The sequence below is a fragment of the Corvus hawaiiensis genome, chromosome 30, assembly GCF_020740725.1.
Source record: "Corvus hawaiiensis isolate bCorHaw1 chromosome 30, bCorHaw1.pri.cur, whole genome shotgun sequence".
Lineage (NCBI taxonomy): Eukaryota > Metazoa > Chordata > Aves > Passeriformes > Corvidae > Corvus > Corvus hawaiiensis.
In genome coordinates, this window is record NC_063242.1 from 18,635,846 (window position 1) to 18,650,677 (window position 14,832).

At 36.8% G+C, this 14,832-nt stretch overlaps 1 protein-coding gene across 3 annotated transcripts in view; it reads left to right on the forward strand.

Annotated features, from left to right (window-relative positions):
• Window positions 1-14,832, forward strand: part of MIB1 (MIB E3 ubiquitin protein ligase 1) — a 78,445-nt gene that overhangs the window by 20,055 nt on the left and 43,558 nt on the right. For all 3 annotated transcript variants that reach the window (XM_048289302.1, XM_048289303.1, XM_048289304.1), the window contains exons 5-12: window positions 1,749-1,815; window positions 3,060-3,264; window positions 4,723-4,906; window positions 5,214-5,358; window positions 6,462-6,595; window positions 7,615-7,722; window positions 11,416-11,613; window positions 14,054-14,205. In XM_048289302.1, coding sequence (XP_048145259.1) covers window positions 1,749-1,815; window positions 3,060-3,264; window positions 4,723-4,906; window positions 5,214-5,358; window positions 6,462-6,595; window positions 7,615-7,722; window positions 11,416-11,613; window positions 14,054-14,205 — 1,193 coding nt within the window. The remainder of the gene's footprint in view (window positions 1-1,748; window positions 1,816-3,059; window positions 3,265-4,722; window positions 4,907-5,213; window positions 5,359-6,461; window positions 6,596-7,614; window positions 7,723-11,415; window positions 11,614-14,053; window positions 14,206-14,832) is intronic.

The following is a 14,832-nucleotide window of genomic DNA, read 5'->3' on the forward strand; positions in this document are numbered from 1 at the left end:
GACAGTTGTGAAGCTGAGGTTGGACACCAAACTACCACTTAGTTTTTCAACCAAGCATATCATTATACTCCAGAAATAAACTGTGTGCAGGGCATAGTACAGGCAGGGTAAAATACAAGTGCAGGTTTCTGGGTTTGGTTTTATTTCTATAAAGTTTAAGAGACTGTAATGGGCTTCCTAGTAATGTCAGCTGCAAAATAGTAATTAGCCTTTTAATGAACATTTTGTTTGTTCTGCTAGGTTTTAGCCATCAGTCTGCTCAGTGCATTAACACTTACTGTAACACAAGTGATCTTTCACCCTGATTTTGCCTGGCAGGGAGGAGAAATTTTTGGACCCTCCTGCACTCTATTCTTAGTGTTCCGAAGAATGTGACAGCAGCTCTTGCATGTGCGCCCCTCCTTGTCTCCTTCACAGACAGCTGGTTGTTGCCTGACACAGAGGGCTTGTATTCAGTGGGTGAGACGCAGTGCTCCCGGGCACATTCAGTCTCCCTCGTTCCCGGGGAATGAATGAGTTTGCCATCTGGGGTGGTCCTCGCGGCCCCTTTGTCTGCAGCCGAGCTAAATCCAGCACCTGCCCACCGGGTGGCAGCATCCTGTCACAGGCCTGCTGCTGCTGCGCTGAGCAAGCTCTTTCTCTGGTTTCTCAGGGGATTTGAAGGGCGGCTAAATCTCATTATTTTCCTCTGGCTGTCTTCATCATTTTTCTAAAGTGGCGTTACATTCTTTGTAGATCAGGACATACACTGAATTTTGTATTGTTTCTGGCTGCTTAACAGCTGCCAAGGGTGGTATTGTGCTCATCAGAGCCTTGATGATTTGGAAGACTTCAGAGTTTTAATTTTAATCTTTTTGCAGGAGAACAGTCTGTCAGTAAATCTTAGGCATGGGTAAAAGAATTGTCAAGTATTTGTTTAGTTATGGTTAATTATATCATTACCACCACCTGTCCCCTACTTCCTCCCCCATGCCATAGAATATTCTGACACATTTTGCAGTTTCCAATCTCCTTCCCAACTTACTGTGCACACAAAAATGCCCTTTGTTTAGTGAGAATTGTTTCATAAGGAACAATGGCAGATGGTAGCTATTTGGAGTTAAGCATTACACAGGGCAAAAACGTAAAGGAAAGGAGACTTATAGAAAATCCTCTGGCTTTGTGAGTAGGAGTTGGTTATCACACTTGAAATTTCTCTTTCTCATAATATGAAACAATTTTATGGAGGATGAGCTTTAGAACTTCTCTCTTTAAAAAGACCATATTTACCTTAGTGTAGTGTTTTGTTGGTTTTTTTGAAGTAAGAGCCTTCTAGTTGAAAAGTTTTATTTTATAGAATTTGAGTGACAGGTTTTCTCCAAGTTAAACACGGATCTGTCAAAAAGTGTTGGGAAGAGTGGGCAGCACTGGCATGCATTAAATGATGTTTCCTTGCTTGTGTTCACGGAATTCTTTTTTAAAAGGAAAAATAACTTCATAGAACAATGCAAAGATGCTTTGTGTTATTTTAATTCCCGTCTTTGAACTAAAACTGTCACACCCTTTATAGCCTCCTATATTAGTAAAGGTTATTAAAGTCTTGAGAATGTCAAGGCTGATTGGAAAGTATTTGAGATTGTGTGCATCATGGAACATGTTCTTTGTACACATAATTTTCAGCCTTTCTTAATTGAATATTTCAGTTCTAGTTTCACTGACCTGGAGACTTGGTCACTGAGGACTAAAGTTGTCTCAATCTCTCTCTGTAGTCTGACCTGAAATGTGTTCAAGATGCAAAAGGAGGCTCTTTCTACAGAGACCATTGTCCTGTGCTAGGTAAGTTGAAGTAAATTAATGTTGATTTGTATTAATTATACTCACTCTGGATTTCTCTTTTCTTTTTAAATGTCTTCTAAAAGGACTGTCCTTACTAGTGAAATGTAGATAGTAACATTTCTATGCACTAATGATAAATCGTCATACTTTTCTAAATTGTATTTGGTATTAGTGTGCCGAGGGGATGGCAAGAGAGCTTTTAAGTGTTCATTAAGTTATAAATTGTGTTGCTTGTCCTGTGCACTGTATTTCTAAAAAGCCAAACATAGCTGTGCATTCTTAAAAAAGGGGCTTGAATAGTCAGAGATGTTCAGTGAAGCAGCATGTGTACATGGCCATAAACAAGAGTCACTTGAACATATGCTGTAACCTGTTATTTTGTAGTAATACTCTGGTGTATGTTGTGGCATCCTGGTTCAGATTTTCTGTATCAGCTGTTGCACTGACTCATTCTTCTTAGTGTCTTAGTTGTGCTGTAGACATCTACAGAGTATAAAAAGGCTTGACAGGTGTTTTGGTTTTTTGAAATATGGGCAAGTTGGGGTAAAGGTTGTAGATCATTGGGCACAAATGTACTAATTATTAATGTGCATTTCCTTGGCAAAACACTTGGTCATATAACTGTATACTACAGTAAGTTTTGCTTTTCTTCTTGAATTTCCTACTCTACTTATATGCCTAAAAATCGTTAGCAGATAATGCTGGTTTTTCTAAAGTGATGATAATTTTCTGTTTACACGTCTTAATCTAACTCCTTGCGCAAATGCTTGAGGTATGACCAACAAGCACTTTTGTTTCATTGACACCAGAGCTTTTGTATTTATAGATGTCTAACACCATATGATACCTTTTAAGATCCCAGTTAGAGCCCATAGTGGAGCTTGTCACAAATATTTAGCATTTGCCAGCATCATTGCTATTTGCCTTGAAAACTCAACAAGAAACACGCAATTCCATTGGCAGAGTTTCAGAAGCTTTTTTACCTGTTGGCTGTTACAGTTACGGAGACTGGTGTGGAGTCACCATCTCTGGAAGTATTGAAAAAGATGTGGATAGGGTACTTGGAACATGGTTCAGTGGTGAGTGTGGTGGTGGTGGTGCTGGGTTGGTGGTTGGATTTGAAAATCTCAAAGGTCTTTTGCAGCCTTAACAGTTCTATGAGACTTAGAAATTAACATCTGTTCTTTAAATTGCCTGGAAAGTTAGTATGGTGATGTAAACTTTGTTTCTTTACTCCCTTTCAGGTGAGCAAAATGGTAACAGAAACCCTGGTGGACTGCAAATAGGTGACCTTGTAAACATTGACCTCGACTTGGAAATTGTGCAATCTTTGCAGCATGGCCATGGAGGATGGACTGATGGCATGTTTGAAACTTTAACAACAACCGGAACAGTTTGTGGCATCGATGAGGACCATGACATTGTAGTACAATATCCAAGTGGCAACAGGTTTGTTAGATAGCCTTCATTGTTGCTTCTAACAAACTTCCCTTGCCTTCAGTGCTTGTGATTACCTGGTGCCAGAAGCTTTCTCTTCTCCTTTTGTGTCTGTTAAGATTTCCTTCTAGATGTGTAATGAGGGCTTGTCTTTGGGGATGCTTTAGTGGGAAAAGAAAGTTTGCTGCCCCTCTGACTTGGTGAAAATTTGAGTCCAAAATAAGAAATTATGTTCTGGACTATCTTACTTGCAAAATGTAGTGTTTTAAGCAGTAACTTCTTTTTTAATTACAAATTATCTATCCCATGGTTTCAAGAGGAAAGGTAGTAGCAATTCATTGTGGGTTTTCAGGAGAATAGGTTAAGAAGACAGGTGACAAACTTCAGGGAGATCTTGTCTAAACTGGAGTCACCTTGGCGTGATCCATATCTAACCTTTTATTATTCAAAGGAATGTTAGTTTATGTAAATACAGACCAAGAATAGGTGGCATTACGGAAGCCAAAACCACTCCTTGCAAGAAGTTCAGGTTTGAATTTTGCTTAGCTGCATCCATGTTAACAAGATTCAAACCCAGCTGTGCAGCTGGGTTTGAATCTGATATGGCCCCGTGGTTTTCTGTTCTCTTGCTCTCAAGTATTTGGCTTACCTTTAAAAAGTAGCGGTGAACGGAATATCATTTCAGTTGTATATGGAGCTTGACCTGTTCAGTTTGTCCAGAAAGAATTAACAGTACATTATTCATTCTGGATTTCCCTCAAGATATTGTTTGTTAATATTGCAAAGTAATGAACAGCAAAGCTGTTTTCCCAGCTAAAGAGATGCAAGTCGCTTTTCTTCTCGTAGTTATGTCAGCAGTCAGTGACAGGAGCTGCTGTGTCTTGTGGTTTCCTCCCTGATTAAATAGCTAAATGCCTCTAAATCAGTAAAATTTATAGTACCAATAGGATAGTTTTATTGAAATTTGAGGTGTATCTGGGACATCCATTTAGTTGAAGAGTACTTTTATAACTTAATGTTGCATCTTTTGACCTTGGGGGAGGGGCCAAAATTCTGTGTTCTTCCCATGTTGTTTCCTGACAGTTCAGTCCTTTGTGAGAGAACTTGGATCTCCTGCTTTTCAACCAGTTATTTCCTATTCTCAGAAAAATGTATCAACTGTATAGCTACTTTCAGGAGTTTTACATTGGTGTCAGCTTGCTTCCCCTTAGGCAGGATATTTCTTAATTTCTTACAAATGTGTATCTCTGAAGATTATCCTTGAAGTTAATTAATGAGCCACAATTAATGAATTAATGAGCCACAGGCAAGTTTATGGACAAAAAATGTGTAACAACAAATATAGTATCCATAGTAGCTAATCACAGAAAGTTTGTAGGCATACAAGCAGAAACTTGTCCAACAGATAGTTTTTAAACATATATTTCACTTTGTATGTTTAAAATCTACTTGAAATGATTCATTGTTTAGGTGGACATTTAATCCAGCTGTTCTCACCAAGGCCAACGTTGTCCGAAGTGGAGATGCTGCTCAAGGTGCAGAAGGAGGTACCTCTCAATTCCAAGTGGGTGACCTTGTTCAAGTATGTTACGACCTGGAGCGAATCAAGCTTCTCCAGAGAGGCCATGGAGAGTGGGCTGAGGCAATGCTTCCAGTGAGTAGCTGTGTGTTTGCATTCATAGAATGGTAAAGCTTGTACAGTATTTCTGGTTATGGTTGGTAATATACCTGGAGGCTGTGGGAGTCTAAAAGGGATTTTCTTCCAAGTTAAAGTGTATTTCATGAAACACAGAGTAATATTTGCTCAGGTGTAGCAGTCTGCTTAGCCTAATGAAACCTATCTAAAGGTAGCAGTGACTGTACTGCTAAACAATGGACTTCATAAAATTTATATAAAACAATCCAATTTCTAAATATTTTATTTTTAATATTATTTGCATTTGATATTTTTTTTAATTCAGACTTTAGGTAAAGTTGGTCGGGTTCAGCAGATCTATTCAGACAGTGACTTAAAGGTAGAGGTTTGTGGGACATCTTGGACCTATAATCCAGCAGCTGTCTCAAAGGTGGCATCAGCAGGATCTGCTATAAGTAATGCATCTGGTGGTAAGTTTGAAGAATAACCAGTAATATATGTATGACAAGTAATTGTATTAATTAAAAAGTTGTTATTAAGTACTAATACATTGTTTGTATGCAAGGTTAGTGATAGACTTGGAGTTTAGGTAATTGAAGTTGTACTTGAGAAAGATAGGAAAAAAAGCTTGCAGTCAATATGGAGATGTTGTTATACTGGTCAGGTGCTTCTGTTTGGTCACAGTGCAGGTGTGTCTTTGGAGGTCCAGTCTAAGGACTTCCAAATGATTGGAAGGGACCTTAGATTGAAATGGGGACTAAGGCATGAAGACAATGTTACTGGCAGTAACAAGCAGCCTCCTTCTTTAATAAGTGGTTTAAGATAGCAAGCATAAGCAAGGGATCTGTTGCAGGTTGTTACTCAGGATATTTATGTCTTCAAAATTTCTGTCTTAAAATTTAGTCAGACATCCTCTGACTAATTACAGTGGGATTTTTTGGTGTCTATGTAATCACGCTTCAGTTTTGTTGAACATGCTGTCTGTCATTCATATAATAACAAGGCAGAAAGACTGTCCAATGTGTTTTATGTTCTGTTGGCAGTTTCACAGATCAATTGAAACTAGAGTTTTTCCTTTTTTAAGTCATAGCTAGTTGTTTTTTCCTCTTCAAATATTTGCTTTAATGCCAATAAACCTTCCTACATAGTTTTCTGGATTTTTTTCCTAAGGAGTCATCGATGCAGTGAGTTTTCTCAACTAAGTCACAGTGGCCATAAAACTATCTAGAAGAGTAATACAACTCAGTGTTTCGAATCGCAGAAGACAGGCTATACCTGATGTTTTAGAAAGTCTGTTAGAGCAAGCTGTCCCCACACTTTTGTGGGAGAAAAGCTATTCATGGTTCAGTCGTCTTTGTTCTGAAGTGTCTGATGTGGCAGTCTGCACTGTCTAAAGGGTACTGGGGTGCAGCTCTTACTTTGAACTCAGTAATATTTTACAGCTGCCATTTTATGGTGGTTTGTGTATTACTATGTACATGGCCTTAGAAACACCACAAATGTAGCCAGGTTTTTTTCTGTTCTTGTGTAATTAGAGTTGTAATCTTAGTTATCGTTTGTTTAATAATTACAGAGAGATTGTCCCAGCTATTGAAAAAATTATTTGAAACCCAAGAATCTGGAGATCTCAATGAAGAGTTGGTTAAAGCTGCTGCCAATGGAGACGTTGCTAAAGTGGAAGACTTGCTAAAGAGGCCAGATGTAGATGTGAGTGTTTTGTTTTGGGAGTACGTCTTTTGGGGACCTGTAGTGCTAAAGGAAGTGCAGCTGTCCTGAATACTCCTTGCCAGTAGTGTGCCTTCTTAGAAGTAGTACAGTTAGTTCCAGTGTCTTTTCTCCCATTTGTTGTCCTATGAAATGTGTGTGGGCTGTGTGAACATAGAGCTGTACATACTTTCATGCTGGATAGATTTTGTATTCTTTTGTCTGCCATGAATTAAAATACTTTTCAACCTCTGGCTGCCAGAGTCGGTGCAGAGACCCAAATGTTCAGAATTACTGAAGGGTCTTCAAATTCTTGTGTTTCAAGGGGGATAGAAGGAAGGAGGGTAGATTTTTCAGGATGGTTGTTGTTGTTGTGAGTTTTTGTTTAGTTTTATTAACTCATGAGGTAAATTGTCTAATCTGTTCTCGTTCAGATTCCTTTTACCAACTTGTCTAATCACCTAATACTGAAAAGTCTGAAAGAAAATGCTTAATAATCATAGAACTTCATTTCAGGAACATGTTTTAAAGTCACAGTTTTTCTCACTACAGCAGTAGTAATGCTCACAGTTAAGAGTCTGAACTTCAGTTTTGAGCACTGATTTGGAGTTTAAGATTTTACAAAATGTGGGGTTTTGTTCAGACTCTCTCCTGTTGTTGCCATAAATTAGGCAAGGAAGTTACATGTACTGTAGAGCAGAGGACAGGTATAAATCTGAGACTTGTCAAAAATCTTGCCTTTACGGGAGTCACCCAAAGATGGACACTTTTAATCCAAGTATCGTTAATGTCTTAATGTTTGTTATAAATCCATTTCTTCTTCTCTCCTTCAATCTAGCTAATACTATAGAAATGAAATAGGTGATCTCCTAAATCTTCTCTATCTGTGCCAGGAAGGCAGCTAAGAATTGTTAATTTGATTCTGTGATATGTGTGCTGTTGCTTTAAGTTTTCTCCTGCTAAACAGCCTCACAGGTACGTGTGTGTGTCTTGCAACTGACCTCCACGTGTTGGTGTTCCAGGTGAATGGGCAATGTGCTGGACACACAGCTATGCAAGCTGCAAGCCAGAATGGCCATGTCGACATTTTGAAGTTGCTTCTGAAACAGAACGTGGATGTAGAAGCAGAGGTAACCTAAAAATTTCAAGATATGCTTCATGTGTCCTTAAACTTAGTTACATGCATGACAATTCTACTCGACTTGCCTTCTTTTTAAATGTCAGAGAATTAAAAACTGCTTTTATTATTGTGATTGTGTGCCCAAATTAGACTCCTACTAACAGTATTATAAAGGGTCAATATCTAATTCTTTAACACTTCTTATTAAATGAAATACAATACTAACATAATAGAGCTATGTAAACCAGTATGTGTTGAAGGCCCTTCTTTCTTTCCTTTGTTTCATTTCAACAATAGAACGCAATAGGACCTCTGCCTGTGGCATTGAGGGAAAAAGATGTTGTCAGATGCTGCATCTCTGACTCCACATGCTTGCCATGCTTCTTATACAGTGTTCAGTTAGGAGAAATCTTTCAATTCTTAACTAAAGCAGATTTAAGCAGAAAGTAATAGCAGTATCTTTGGGTAGGAACTGCCAGCTCTGCTTCCAGATTTTCAGTGCATTTTTTCTTAACCTCACTGAAAATGGAAGGGTTTCTCTTGTTTAGGCTTTTTAGAATAATTGTTTGTGAGAATTCTCTATCAGCATACTGTGATACTTGCATTTTGAGTTGATCTTTACTCAGTTATTTACACAGAATGCACTGATATTGCAACCATTTCTCATTTTGTGATTCACAAAAAGAATCTATCAAATTTGATTTATTAAGAATAAAAATTGAAGCCTTGTGGAATGCTGAGAAACTAATTGTGCACCCAGTTGTTGGCATAACAGAAAAATGACTTCACATGCTTGGGCATCTAGCATTATATTGTATTTGATATACAGAAGTTATAGAATATTAAAACGTTAATGAAGCAATGTAATTCTTGGAACCAACATTATTTTTATATTTACAGATACACCATTAATTTATAAAGATTTCCTGCTGAATTCTAAAGATGGCTTAGATTGATGCAATACATACTTGCTGTGGTCTGATTTCTGTGAAGTAACTTCATTTTAGAAGTAGTGCTTTCACTGCAGTACAAAGCATATACTGTTAAAATTAGACTAAACTGCTTTTCATCTGTACTGTGGTGTTCAGAGCTGCCATGTTAATCAAGTAGTGGACTGAAGAAAGGGTTAGAAGCATTAAAGAGGTAGGTAGAAGCACTACTTAAACAGTTGGAAGACAATACACCTGGTAATCTGCTAGCACTAGAATTGTGAAGTTCATGTTTGCTTGGGCTTCAGAAGCACCATCACACTAGCAGAAAAACAATTGTCAGGGATTTTATTTGACTTTTAAAGCCTTTTTCACGTAACTGTTGCTTAAGTGAAGGTGGTATTCCCACTTAATTATATAATTGCCTTGGTTATTATAATATTAATAATTCTGATAATATTATTAGATTAGTAGTTATAGTTTTTAGGCTTTAAAAAATGTAAGCTGTTTATAAATATTTTTATATAGTTATAATGTTTATAAACATAATTGTTTATAAAATGCAAAGATCCAGCAGAGCTATCCCATTAAGCAGAGAGCAAAAATTTAGTCCATTTACTTCACCATTGTGGTCTGTGGTATGGAAGCAGAAGATAAAAATCCTTACTTTCCTTGCTTTATAGCTAAGTTGGATATTTTTACATTTACATTTACAGTCGTTATATACGTTCATGATGACATTTTCTGGGGATGCCCTCGTTGTCTCCTGTGTTTTTCTCTGATGTCTTAATGTAGAGTACAAGTGGCCTCTGTTCAGTCAGAAAACAGTTTGTTATTGACATAGCTCAAAAAGCCTGATATAGATACTACGTAGTAAAAATATGTAACTTTCTAGGCTGCAGAAATTACTGGTTGTAAGTTATGATATTGACAGTACTGACAATATTGTACTGTTGGCATGTATAGAAATGTAGTGCTTTTACTATTGAGATTTATATCTAAGTATAATTCTTAGGACAGATGACTTACTAGATGCTAGCTTTTTCTAGATGAATTATTGCTATTGGGTAGGATTTAGCTCCTGAGATTATTTGTTTTGTTGATCTTGGACCTCTGCTCATTAAAGTAGGAATTCTATACATTAAGATGTAATAAAATCAAGGGGCTGTGTCTCAAGATTTAAATATGTTAAAACTAAAACATTCAATAATTGTATGGGGTTCATTCATAAATATGTTGGTGTACTTTGCACACTGCAAATATGAAAAGACAAATTACCGTGCATCTGTGAAACCAAGTGCTCTGTAAATACAAGTCTTGTAGCAGTTTAGGATTACTGGCATACTGTTGATAAGGTTTGCCTTATAATGATCCTTATACCCAGATGAAAAATATAGAGAAGTTCTCCTTTCTGATCCTTTCCCCTTCCAAATGGGCAGACTTTGGCTTCTTTTGACTGTTTGTTCATGTTAGATGAGCCTGAGAAGGAATCCTGAGATCTGAGAAGGCAACTTGGTGGAATGAGTTGATTTGGAAGGAATAAAAGTATCTTTTCAAAAGCTGTTGAAACTGCTATTTAGTGCCCTGACCATTTGAAAACCATATCCATATTTTCAAAAAGGTACATTTGAAACTTAGGGCATAAGTCTTCTTCTACCATTTTAAACGCTGTAACTAGTCTCATTGTGCAAATACAGTTTATGCTAAGAGCTATTAATTTTTGCATCAGTGTAAAATATATTAGAAATGTGTTTTATATAATAAAAAATACTTTTGAAAGATGTTGTTGAAGAAGCAAATTGATGAGAAACTAAGCTAACTCAGGAGAGCTAGTGAGCCCTTGATAAGTCATGGGTTTTATTTTATAATTTTCAGTGTTTCTTTTTTTTCGAAATTGAATCCTGCAAATGGATGGTTATATGAAACTATGCACAAATACTCAGAAACTAGGTTATGGAAGTTATTTCATCATGTATAACTTCCATTTTACGTTTATCTTTTGTATACTGACATTAATGCTGAAATCACTTGATTGATATTTAAAAATGATTCATGCTGTACAGTCAACTTTTATGAATGTTAAAATAGCCTAAACTGACAAATTTTACTTTCATACTTTAATTCTCAGTTTGGGTGAAACTGAAACAAACTGAATCAGAGTTTTAATGCTGTGAATCATCATCACAGAATCAGAACTTCTCCTTAATGTCATCATCAATCACAAATCTCCTTTGGAAAATGTTTTTTAAATGAAAACTAAGACACATAATAAATCCTTATAAATACTAACCTAATTGTATGAACAAAGAAATACTCATGTCTTGCATTATGATTTGGAATCTGTAAGGCTTCCCAGGTTACAGGAAGAACTACTCTGGGATATTAAGTGTAATACTGTTTGGGCATTAGATTTTTTTTTGTGGGTTTTTTGGTTGTTTTATTTTGAGTTTTTTCTTGACAGTGGTTGTTTTGTAGTAGAAACCCAAATAAATCCATTTGAGTTTGAGGAACACATCACACAAAGATTCAGGGCAATAGTTGTACATGCTGTAGAGTATCTTATGTTGTAGAAGATGCGTGTTTATATATGAACTGATTCTTCATCCTCTGTTGCTGCTGTTTGAGCAATTATTTAATTAGGTATTTTAATGGTATTATGGTAGTTTAATTTTTCTTCTTACATCAAATATGTACAGTTGTTAGTTGAAATTAATCTTATTTAAATGCAAAGAAAATGTGAAATACACTGGGTCAAATGAATGTTCCTCCTTTAGGACAAGGATGGAGACAGGGCTGTCCATCATGCAGCGTTTGGTGACGAGGGCGCTGTGATCGAGGTTTTGCACCGAGGCAGCGCAGATTTGAACGCTCGCAACAAGCGCAGGCAGACTCCACTCCATATTGCGGTCAACAAAGGTCACCTGCAGGTTGTCAAGACTTTACTGGACTTTGGCTGCCATCCCAGTCTCCAGGTAAAGTAAATTTTAAAGTAGGTTCACTTTTCAGCTACTGAACTGTATGATTTGCTGCATGGAGGTGATAAAAATTTATGGAAAATGGGATTGAAAGAAACAGACACTGTAAAGTTGTCTGTCTCAACTTTTACCCCAACTTGTGATCAGCTGTAACAAAAATGCTATTTAAGTCTGTTTGTTTCTTGACAGCTAGATTGACACCTGGTTTACTCTAGACAGTTGATATTAATTGGTATTTTCACAGACTAGTTATTTCTAATTGTTAACCTTCCCTCCAGATTAATTACTCGTATATTGAACCCACAACTGTTTGCTCCTTCTGCAAGCTACAGTTTAGCAGGCTGATGATACTGTGGAATGTTTTGCTAAAAGAAACCTTTAATTTTTTTCCCAAAATTGACCTATCATTGATAGAACTATTTAGTCAGATTCACTTTCAAGTATTCAGCTTTTTATCTAGAAAGCCCTCGTGCATAGGATCTCAAGTACTGTAATTTCATCTGTAATGAAGGTGATGGAAGCAGCAACATAAGTCCTGTTTAGAAGGTAGAGTGGAAATGTGCTGTCAGATAAGGAGGTATCCGTCCACACTGCTGAATGCAGCTGCATGCACCGCATTAGTTAAACAAATGAGAATGGGTAAATTTGAAGAGATTTGCATCAGAAAGACAAAGCTGTAGTGGCCTGGGCAAATCAAGATATGCAGTAATAACACCTTGCCTCCGTGTTTTGCCATGTCAGTAATCAGATTTTTTGGAAGCTGTATATCCACGTAAAAGAAGATGAGCAAAAACTTTTTTGAAATTAGTGAGCATACTGATTGTTCATTTATCTCCTTCTACCTGACTCTTAAGGTTCTGTCTTGATCTTGCTGAGGTTGAGCTGTTATGTCCATCCAGACCCTGTTTAGTATTTGTTGAACAGTAGATATAATAAGGAATCTGATGTGCTGAGACCAGTAAAGGGTGACTGTAAGTCACATAGGAACGTATGGGTAGCCAAAGTGGATTTGCCTGAGTTTAGATTACAGAATTCTGTTTCAGTTGAAAAAGTCAGTAGAATGGTACTATGACGCTCCATCTGGAAAAATACAATTGCTGTTGAAAAGAATGAACTTACAGATTCAGCGTGTGTGCTGAGGAACTGGGATGTGCAAATGTGAGTAGGTGATTGATTTGGTCAATGAGAGCACAGGGGAGTAAGACTGAGGCATGACTGGAATTTAACTGGCCAGCACTCTACTACTGCAGCAACTTCACTGTGTAAACAGAAACATACGTTAGTTTGTAAACAGGAAATTCAGGAAATATGATCAATTAAACCATATAAAAGCTACATGATTTAGTTCTGGCTAATTGCTTCACACTTATTCAAGTGTATCCATATTGTGGCACTTTTTGTTTGGCAGGTTTTGATTCTCACTCTAGAAATCTGTTTTCGTACTAGTGTACTGCTAAAATGTTCAGTTTCTGTGTTAGTCAGCTAGCAGTTGAGTCAGTGTTGGTGACAAAAGACTTCCTGACTTATATGGTGCAAGAATTTTACTGGAACATAAATCTAGTGATTTTTGCCTATGTAGCTGCAAATAAGCTTAAATGGATGTGTTTTCTCACTGTAAGTCTAGGGCATTCCTCTTCAGTCCAGCCATTTGAGTCCTTGAATATGTACAAAGTCCTTTTCTAGGAGTAAAAAGTATTTTTTCCTTATTTGGGATATTTGAAACATAAAACATCAAGTTAAAAATATAAATTCTTTGCCTGTTTAATTATGCAGTTAAGTATTATCATGTATCTTGTGTAATATAATTTTGTATTAGCCATAACAAGTTAAAAGTTTAGTATTACTTTATGACATTGGCTTTTGCTTCATGGAAAATGATCTGCTTCAGTTGAAACAACAGATATGCCTACGTTTAGTCCTTGGATTGCATTTTATTTTGATTTGCCTGTGCTTTTATTTCACACTGTCACTTTAGTATTGTCTTTTACATGGTTAATTGTTGGCTTAAACTTAGCATTTATTACTCAAAATTCCATGCCTCCTTCTGCCTGGCTAGTCTTCTCTCTGTCAGTGTTAGTTTTTGTTGCCGTCCTGTTACTCATAAATTGTAATTTGGCCATCAACTCCATCTGGATAAGAGGCATGGAGAAGTCACTATCTACCCCAGTGTCTTCAGTAAGACATCTATGGGATGCAGAGCATAGTTCTGGCAGTAGTGAGTGTACAATTGCGGAGCCCCGGGTAGGGTTTCCCACTGAAGCATTTGCAGAACTGGAGCAATATGAGAAGCAGCTTGCTCTGAACTCTGCAGTATAACAGCACTCCCAGGTCAGGAAGAGCTGTTTTGTGTTTGTGTAGTCAGTTCTCCTAGTGATATTTTAGCATCTTTTTAATGTGGATGCATGCAAAAATTGACGTAAACTGTTTTTGGTTTTAGGATTCTGAAGGAGACACTCCACTTCATGATGCAATAAGTAAAAAGCGTGATGATATCCTTGCTGTACTGTTAGAAGCTGGAGCAGATGTTACTATCACCAACAACAATGGGTTTAATGCTCTTCACCACGCTGCACTGAGAGGAAACCCTAGGTATAGATTTCTTTTTAAAGATTTTTTTTATCCTATGTAAAAGGAAAACAAGTGCATGTGAGGGTAGAACTATGGCATTCTTTCAGAAGACCCTTAAATCTGCATGTAGTTGTGTTTCTTAAACGTCGATGTTGCTTAGCAATGCATCTTTTTAATGCTTGGAAGCCCTTACTAGAATGAAGCTGGGAGTCTGTTCAGTTTAATGCTGTATTCAGGTAACTCCAAATTCCTGAGAAATTTCCTGTCATTGCCAATTAAAGTTTTGATAAGTAAGTTAATAAGTAAGATCTTGAAGATGGAATCTTGAAATAGGATAAAAATAGTAAATACTGCTATGTTTCCCCTCTTGACTACTAGAATTGGTAAAGGGATTTGAATTTTTTAGAAATACTTATTTCTGGATAATTATTAAGTAAACCATACAGTTATAAGGCACTCTCAGGATTGTTGCATTTGATTATATTTTTCAGTATATGAAACTGTTAATTATATTTTCATAGAAGTATATCTAGAAGGAATTTTGTTTTTCAGCTTTTATATAGCAGTTCAACTGAAGAAGTTCATTTTAAGGCACAGTTTGGTTATACAAGCTGCATTCTGTATGTGTACATTCAGTTTTCAGTTAAG